The sequence below is a fragment of the Buceros rhinoceros genome, unplaced genomic scaffold (assembly GCF_000710305.1).
Source record: "Buceros rhinoceros silvestris isolate BGI_N320 unplaced genomic scaffold, ASM71030v1 scaffold40272, whole genome shotgun sequence".
Taxonomy (NCBI): Eukaryota; Metazoa; Chordata; class Aves; order Bucerotiformes; family Bucerotidae; genus Buceros; species Buceros rhinoceros.
Window position 1 is genome coordinate 7,475 of NW_010400219.1, and position 9,665 is coordinate 17,139.

General features: G+C 36.6%; 1 protein-coding gene across 1 annotated transcript in view; it reads left to right on the plus strand.

Moving 5' to 3' along the window:
- LOC104489600 (cyclin-G-associated kinase-like) overlaps nucleotides 1-9,665 on the plus strand; it is a gene marked incomplete at its 3' end in the record, with an annotated part of 16,207 nt that overhangs the window by 4,372 nt on the left and 2,170 nt on the right. The window contains exons 2-6 of the mRNA XM_010131774.1: nucleotides 3,261-3,341; nucleotides 4,603-4,664; nucleotides 5,168-5,227; nucleotides 7,128-7,242; nucleotides 7,649-7,791. Of these exons, the coding sequence (XP_010130076.1) occupies nucleotides 3,261-3,341; nucleotides 4,603-4,664; nucleotides 5,168-5,227; nucleotides 7,128-7,242; nucleotides 7,649-7,791 (461 nt within the window). The remainder of the gene's footprint in view (nucleotides 1-3,260; nucleotides 3,342-4,602; nucleotides 4,665-5,167; nucleotides 5,228-7,127; nucleotides 7,243-7,648; nucleotides 7,792-9,665) is intronic.

Sequence of the window (9,665 nt, forward strand, 5' to 3'; positions counted from 1 at the left end):
CAAATGTGTCTTTCGAGGCAAGAGCTTGGATGGGTATGTACGTGAATACACATGGTAACCTGTATGGGGAAATGCTAAAATTATTTTGCTGATATAAAAAGCTTCTTAAAACTGACTTAGAACCATCTACAGATGTTTATGGAGTGGAAAAATAACCCAAATAAAATTATGTTCTTCCAACATTCCTAAGAAAGAGACCAAAACAGTCCTCTTGCTCTTATCCTTCATTTCGTATTTGCCTCAGCTGATTCTACTACACAAGTGTTTGTTCATACAGGTGTGTTGGTATAGGGGTGTGGTCCTTGAGTGACGTGGCTTGTTGACTGTGAAATCCTTGGTGTGGCTATATTTAAACAGGTGAAACTGCCTTTTTTTTTAATTTTTGCAAATTATTTTACAAACTGCATCAGTCAAAAGGCCTGCTGTTACGGCAAAGGGGAAATTATGCCAGAAAGTTGTCCCTATTCAGGGTCTATTAAAACTATTTTAATAAACTAGTTCTACAAGGAAGCCAGCATCAAAACCTAAATGAAGCTGCTTTTATTAATGAAGCAGGAGGACTAGTTTTGCCTTTTGTGAAAGAATTGTTTTCATCAATAACAGGTAGTTTAGAAAGTGCTTTCACAACTTACTGTACCTCCTTTGGTATCCCAGAAAATCCATAATTTTAAATTGGCATCAGCTGTAGTGCTACAGTATTTGTGAACCAGCCGCTACTTGGAATAAGCAGTGTTGTATGGAACTGAATCGTGTTCAGATGAAAAAAATGATAGAATTATAAATGCATTTAAACATGGTGTTTTAACAGGTGTATAGCTGAGGTTACAGGCCATAGCAGTGAAATTCTTTGTAAAGTGGGTGCAAGGAAGTAGGAATTGAACCAGGCACGATACCACTGGCTTTTGTTTGGATTTCCGAGAAGTTTAATGAACTTAATTATGTGTTTTGCATTTTCATTACTTGATTTTAAGGTACAATTGCTGAAGTGCATCTTTTAAGCTACTTGTATACTTCCAAGCTATTGCTATTTCAGTAGTTTCTTCCTTCGACTTGCTATTTGAATATCTTTGTGTGAATTGTGAGATCCTACTGCATAAGTCTTGCTAAGAGCTCTGGTAAGCCATGTCACCACAGAAATGGCCTTAAAGAAGACTCTATTCATTACTTTTGCTTTTGTTAACCCATGCTATGAAAACATAGTAATTAAACCAACTATTATACTAATACACAAGTTGAGTCTTGTCAGCTTTAAATTTGGCCTCAGAAAAATCTGAGTTTGGATACTTTGTATGCAGATTTCACTGGATTTCCAGATAATGTCAGTTATGCTTCACTTAGTCATAGCTGTGCTTCAGCCTGAGCAGTGCTTGTATTAACTTTTGTTGATAATGAGAATTTATAAGTTTTAAATGGCTTGCTTTGCTCAGAATGTTCACTTGGCACTGCTAAGCCAAAATGAACAGTTTTGCTTTTCAGTGGCTATTGAAATTTACAACCAGTATGTGTTTGGAAGTAGTTATGAAGCTGAATATAAAATTCTTTGGATTCCTAGCTAGCAACTAAGATGACTGAAATTAATTTTTTTTTGTTGGAAATGAAATTAATTTAAATGCAACAAACATTACTTGAACTGTAGAAACATTTCTGAGGTGGTTGTAAAGTTGTGATTCTGAATATTTAAAAAAAGGCTTTTCCATCAAGAAATGAACTTGTGTAGTTTTCAGAAATGTGGTTGAGTTTTAGGGATGACTCAAGATTATTTGTGAACTGAGAAAATTTCAGGGCAACTGTGAATGTGTCATAGAGTTTTGGGAGGACTGTGTGATTGGTACTTCTGTGAAAATTTGAATTCTTTTTTTTGAAGACTTACTGTAATATTTTTTTCGTTTGGGTAAACTAATTCCTTCTCTTACTGCTTTGTACTCAGTGTCAGCAAGATTGATCATAGTGCTAGTATGCAACTTGGTCTGTATAGTAAGCATTTCCTACATTAGAGGAAAAGTTTATAGAAAGCTTATTAGACCAGTTGAAGTAGTTGGAAAAGCAGCAATGCTTCTAGAGGCCTTCTTCAAAGTTTGGATCAGCTTGGTTGGTAATCAGATACATGTTTGAAAAAAATGGTGGATTGGATTGATTTGATGAGTTAGTTCTGATGCATAAAAGCTTTCACACGTATAATTTCCAGGAGGACATTTGAATGAAGCATACTTATATTCTGGAGTGCATGTATGTAGGTCTGTGGACAGTTGTATTTATAGAGGTACTAGCAAGGTGTATACTTAAAATGCGGAGTAGGTTTGCCCCATTCCAGCTGTGGTAGAACCCTTGGCAGTGTACATAACTGACCTGGGCTTGCAGATAACTGTTCAGTAATCTGAGGTGCCTGTGTTACTGTTTTGCTCTTGACTGCCTTTCAGAAGATTAACTGTGCAGCAATTTTGTGTATTAGAAATTTGTCCTGACCTGAAACCCCTCATTTTGTAAACTGAAGGATATATTTTCAAGATACAGCTTGTAGGATTACTAGAATAAAACAAAATAAATATTTATCAAGATGAATGTAAAGACTTTCTTCTGTAGGGCCAGCAGTACTTTCATGGTATAGAAGGTCCTCCCATCATGTGGGATCTGTTTAGGACAAAGATGTGGACGCAGTAGCTCTGTGGAGCAGTGACTGGTGTGCACTGGTGTAGGGGCTTGCAACTCATTGGGACAGTGTACTCTTACACCCAGGGCATGTCTGTGGATGTGGATAGGGAACTGGTTGTGAAGAGCAGTCAAAAACCATGGTCTCCCAGCACTCAGCTTCAGTGGAAGATTATCAGAAGATGATTATCAGTCTTCAGTGGTAGACTTAGAGATTATCTTGACTGTTTCACCAGCTGTATGAATCAGTAAACAGTAGTCATATCTGATCAGCACTGTCCAGAACCATATTTCTCTTGCATATGGTTTCATTCAGAAAGGAGAAAAGTGCCTTCAGGTAATACACTAAGATGGCAGTAAGAGTGGACTTCATTCTGTCTCCCATCAGTGCACAAAATGCTGATTGTAATTGCTGACCAGAACACTTTTACTGGGCCCTTTAGAATAGCTAAAGGAACTTCCTGTTGTGAGAAGTGTTGTGCACCTGATTTTACAGCACTAATCAAAATAAATGGATAAGCAAAATGCATGCAAAGGTAATGTATGGTGCAACTGAACTGCAGCTCTTGCTGTCTGTTGTTTTTTGTCTGTTTTTGTGTATAATTCCCCTTTAGATATTAAAAACAAAGGCAATATCCAGGAACCTGTTGTTTATTCATTTCATTCTCTGGATGCTACTGGCAGAGTAACAAGACGTATGGCCATTACAATCCAGGAGTCTTGGAGAATACTGTGATGCTCAACTGCTGTGTAAAACTTTTGAGAGTACTTCTTGAAAAGCCTGAACACAAATACTATGTTCACTTCAGCCTCATGTTAATATTCCTCATCCACAGAGAATGTGTTGGGTTCTGATATGACTGTACTGATTTGGATCCAGCATCTTTTTTAAAAAAGTGCCTTGTCAACTTGTTTCTGGTCTGTGATGGTTCGTTCTTCAGTTATCCTATTGTCTTAGTCTTTTTGACTAGTAAAATTTTGTAGTTCATTGACATCTGTGCTTATTCTCCTCATGGTTGCTAGAGAGAACGTTGTTATGTAGTTCAATGAAAATAAAATTTGTATTAAAGGAGTAGAAAGCCAAATCATTGAAGTTTGTCACTTTGGCTGTGACTCTTCTGGAAATACTCTGCTCCAGAACTACACTGTTGGTGTAACCAACAGTGGATTACATTCGCAGAAGAAATGAAAGTGATACCAGGATCTCTAAATGGAGTAAACTATACAAATATGTTCTTTTGATGGGGTTAGATTAAAATGAGCAACTGAGGAAACTTACTAGACCTGTAACTTTTTCTCAATCTTTTTTACTTTGTAGAAATTTGCACAGTGTTCTTGAGCAAACTGGTAGCAAATTGATGAAATAGATATTCTGTCAAAATGAGTTGGAAGGAAAAGAATGGCATATGGAATGACAAATTCCAATTTAGTAACAGTATCACCCTTATTGGAAGTGAGTGGTGCTTCAGTGCTTGAAAATGTGTTTTGCTTTTAATATGAAGCCTGAAGAATGGCAATTATCCTAAAAATAGGAGGATATGTATATTTAACATTTTATCTCCCTTTGTTATTGCTATTCTTACAGGAAGCCTAAGAGTGTAAACCCAAGAAGTAGTTTAATTGAAATCTTTAGGTAATATTGGCTGTACTAAATCTGGCTTTTATAAGAACCTGCCTGCATTAAAAAAAAAGGCTTCATAGGAAATCTGCATATTCAGAATAAAAAAATGCAGGAAAGTTACAAAGTCAATGTACTTCTGGTATGTGTAAAAGAAAGGAAGAGAGTATTTTAGCTCTTGTTTGTAGGTTACCCATACTCTTGGGAAGCCATTGCAAAATACATATACTTCAGACATTCAGAAAAGTATTTAAATGAAGGTAGTAGCTCTGTTAGACTAAAGAGAATGATTTACATGAATGTTGACATTGAAGCTGACTTAATGTGCCTCCTTCTAGGTGGTTTTGCTTTCGTCTATGAAGCTCAAGACCTTGGTAGTGGCAAAGATTATGCTTTAAAGGTAAGATGAATTTACTTCACCACAGGTTTATAAGGTCTGCATTGGAAATAGTAATGATTGATTTTGCTGCTGATTACTTAGGCACCATTGAAAAAGTTGGGGTACGTAAGTTGGAGGAGTTCTGGTTGAAATGAGTTGAAGGTTGTTCCTAAGGATTTGAGCAGAAGATGAATCTTTACTTGTCAATGCACAATGCTGTAGCCAGGAGACTTTAGTTTTTTAAACAAGAGAAGACTGTCAGAGCAGTTACTTAAGCCGGTATCAAAGGTTAAAAGTGCTCAGTTATGAGTACCTGAACAGTACAGGTAGCTGGAGAACAAGGTGTTATATTTACGGCAGTATGTCCAAATGTATCATAAGCCTGCTTTGTTTACTGTTCCATCTCAGTTCCTTAGGTTGATGATTGTAGTGTATCTTTTGTGTTCTGGAAAAAAAAAATCTGTGCACTCTTTTTCTGTAGGTTTTAGTTATTATGTCTTCTCAATTATTCTGTTTTCTGACAGCGGTTGTTGTCTAACGAAGAGGAAAAAAACAAAGCCATCATTCAGGAAGTTTGTTTTATGGTATCCTTTTCTATAACATATTTTGGTATTTTGATTTAATGGCCTGGTATCGAACATTTCTGAGAAATGGAGGACTGGACTAAAGATTCAGTTTTTTCCATGCCATACTGATGTGCTGAGGAAGGTCTGGGTTCATTGTTTGTCGTGAATCTGGCACCAACATTCACCCAGTTCAGTTCTTTAGAAAACGCAGGAATTTAGTATGTGCAGATAACTTTTGTAGCGTGTCATGTCACTTTGTCATGTAGTTTGTCTAGCAAGAAGTTTAAGTCTTACCTGGCCTTTCTTGCAGTCCTGTGACTGTGGTCAGGAGACTTTGACTGTTCAGGTGCTACTTTGATCTTAAGTAAAATTCTCTAACGTACATTTATTGCCTCTTTGACTACTCAAAACTGCTTTTACTCTCAATGTTTCTTAATTTCTGCCTCAGATGAGTCTGGCTTTAAAAAGTAGTACTGAATATTAGGAAGACATGTCAGTAGAATACATGGATCAGATCAAGAAGCAGATGTTTCTAGGTGTTGTTGCTGTGCTTGTTTTTGTCTTCAGTGATGTTAGATGGTAGGGTATAATATAATCTCAGAGTGTTTTTAGGTCTTGGCTTTAGTACCCCCCAGCACCTGCTCTAAGACTCTTGGTTTGTTTCAAGAGTCAGTTAGTAGCTGTGGTATGCTGTTGTTTTGTTTTGTTTTCTACTCTTCGTTTTGAGTTACCAGGCAAAACCACTGATCTCAAAGGATTTTTACTTTTTTTTTACAATTACTGAAATGTTGGGCAAAATTTTAAGCTAAACACCATTTGCTAGAAGCATACTTGCAAAGAACAGACTAGAATAGAGCTAGACCACTATACATTTTCTAGCTGCTCTGGCTGTATATCCTGCCAGGAGTAAAGAACTGAGTGTTCTTTGGATGTTTTTTCACAGTTCAGGCTCATTAAAGCATATGTACAACATGAACAAGGATTAACTGTTTGTAACTTCCCAAGATATAACTGTGAAACAAAATTAATTCCTGCAGCTTTGAGTAAAAGATTGTGAAGAGATTTGTAGGAAATAGTACTTTGGATTCATTCTAATTTGGTGGATCCCGCTTGCCCTTATATTTTTTATAGCTTTGTACTTAGGATGTCTTTTTTTTTCTTTTCAGACTTGGTGAGTGCATCTTGTAAATAGTGTGTGTTTGCCTCATAGACATGAGTCTCAGTGTATGTCCAAGGTGATGCACATCAGGAGCAACATGAACACACATAATGTAATGTAACTTCCACTTCAGGAACTGAGATCTCTTACATTTTACTCCCCTTTCCATAGTTCAGAAATGATACCTTTAATTTTTGAACTGGAAGTGGAAACACAACAAAGGTTTTATTATGCAGAGTTGTTACTAATGATGGAAGAATAAGTTCCTCTGTCTTTTAGAGTTTTTATTTGTTTTGAACTTTGTTTAAATACTTAAAATTGGAACATGATGTACTTAATATTTGATTTGGAAAGACAGTTGTTGATACAATAGCCCTTTCTTGATAAACTAGCTGGAGAAGCAGCTGATAATTAAAAGATCTTTCTGGTGCTTATGCTGATGCCTTGCAGTCATTGTCAAAAGACAAAAAGAAGTAACTAGGCCTATTACAAAGTCCACTTTCCTCATAGTCTCAGTCTCAAGGAATTTTTAATGTTTTATTTTGACTTTTTATTATATTCCCATCAATGGCTTCCCTTGAAGTCTGGGGGTTTTTTTCAGTTGAGGCACGGTTTTTCCTGTTCTGCTTAGTATTTTAATTGCAGCTGTAATGCTTTCTGTGGTTTTAACCTAACATTTCAAATAAGGTGTCTGTGAATTGTGTATACAATAGTATCAATGAACTTGGCAGTCATCTTCCTTGAACGTGTTATCTCCAGAAAAAACTTTCAGGCCATCCCAACATTGTCCAGTTCTGCTCTGCTGCATCTATAGGAAAAGAAGAATCAGACACGGGACAGGGAGAGTTTCTTCTGCTTACAGAACTGTGTAAAGGTAAACTTTATTTCTTTTCCTAGCAGTGCATGTTGCTTCTGACAGCTGTTTTGCAAAGTTTGCTTCATGTCTGTGAAGCTTTGAAAGCCACTTTAAGGTAGCATAATTCAGTGCAGCTAGAATTCAGCCTCACTTTTATAGTATAAGGAGCATGTTCTTTGAGACTACAGCACAACCTCATCTTAAATACGGGATAATCATTAAGTTCTTTGTGTTTGAGACTAGTTGGAGGACCATTTCCTTTGGCACTGCTTTCAGCACTGCTGTTTTCAGAATATCCATCTGATAGTACAACTCAAGACTGTAAACCTTCCTTGACGAGAATAGTGTTCGTCTGTTTGTGCCAGGTTTTCAGAATTTGTGGTGCTCTTTGTGTACTTATGTGAATTTCTCTGAACTCCTACAGGACAGTTGGTGGAATTCTTAAAGAAAGTAGAATCCAAAGGACCTATCTCCTGTGACACAGTTTTGAAGATCTTTTATCAGACCTGCAGAGCAGTGCAGCATATGCATAAACAGAAGCCTCCTATTATCCACAGAGATTTAAAGGTGTGTTACAATGTTTAAAGACGGACTGAATTTTTGAACAGCAAAGAGCCTGTCAGGCTGGATCAGTGTTAAAACTTAAGACCAAATACAGTGGGCACTTGAGCGTACACGTATTGCCATGCCAAGGCTGCTGGAGGTCATCACTGAAATATTTGCAGCTCTTCAGACAACATCTTCTTGTGCTTGTGTCTAGTACTACTTGTACTCTATCTGAACAAGCTGACATAAAAGTAGTATATCATGGTTTGCTTTAGTTTAGCTTTTAGTTTGCTTAACTAGTCTTAAAGTAGTATGCTCTTGATGAATAACCAGTTATGACCTGTGAGTTGCAGTTTTGGGGAGAGCAGGTTATCTAGATGGAAGTAAATAGAAGAGGTAAAGCTTTGAAGAAGAGGAGGAGGTTGTGTTGCATTGTCTGTGAAAGAGTACATAGCCTTTGAGAATGTGTAGTAAGCTGTTCATTTTAGGGCTTGTTTTTAACTTGAATTTTAAAATTTGGTAGGCATAATTCATGCTAAATTTTGTTTTGGTGTTAGGCACTAGTATAGCCCCTTAATATAAAAATAGTTTTAATGAAGGAGAACTGGTTTTTTTGTTTGTCAGTACTATTAAGCAGGCTTCTAGGTCATGTGAAAAATTTTTGCCAAGCTGAAGTAGAATTTTTTTGGTGTTACTTTCTAGATTAAAATCTTTGATTCTTCATTGAAATTTCTGTACACAAGCCCCTAGAAAAGATTTTTAAAAAGATCTATCTCTTCTCTAAAGAATTATTTACAAATAAACTCACAATTTCTTACATAACTTCTATGGAGCTGGCTGAGCTAATGGTGTAACTCAAAGTCTGGTTTTTTTCTTGTGAAGTAATGTATTTCTTAGCAGAGAGAAAACATGGAAAAAGGCAGGAATTTTGTTTTGTGTTACAGGGTCTGCAAAACAAGATTAAATGATAGTTGTGCTGCAATAGGTGGAGAACTTACTACAATCAGGAGCCAAGCAGGGATCATTTAACTGTGCTACCCTTTTCAGAAAGCCGATGTTAGATCAACAGCATAAAAAATATGTAGGTCAAAGTTTTGAGCCAACCTTAAATGAGACCTGAGATGCTACTGCAGCTTTTACAGAAGGGGTATAGTAGGGGGAAGTTGTAACAGGTTTTTCTCCGTTATTTTAACTAAAACTGTAAGGATTCATGAACTTCATCAGTGCAGCTTAAAAACAAGCTCATCTTCATAGTGGTGGCTGTTTCTGTTTATGGTTTCCTTCTCTTGCTTGACGGTGTAATACATTCTTTCTCTCTGAACCCCTTTGGATGAAATTTGCACTTACAATGCATGTGTACATCACTGGAAGAACCCAGCTAGTTACTGAGTTGTAAAAATTCTAAGCTAGTTAGACCACAATTTGTAAAATGTCAGTGTTTCTCTGATAGTTTAATTGTCTGAATATGATCTTTTCAGGATTTGCCATGCAGCACACAGGTAGTCTGTATAACACAGGTGATAGAGCTTGTTAAAATCTGAATAATCAGTGGATTGTTTTACATTATTAGCAACATTATCAAAGCACAAAACTCAGAACACATGTGCACAGAAGCTTGATCTCTGGTCTTACTGTGACCATTTTTAGTTTATAAATTTAATTTGTTGAATGCCCACCCTTCTTACTCTACATGGAGATAAGCAAAGGTTATCCAATGATCGATACTCTAACTGCATCATTAACAGAGCTTATGTCTTCCTGCAGAGTAGTCAAAATTAATTTTTCCAGTGGAAGAAATTGTAAGGGGCATGTGTAAGGGAGGCTGGTAGGATATTCTGAAAACAGGTTTTACAGAAGGAAGTCCAGAGATGATGATATTTTTTTCAAAGGGAAAG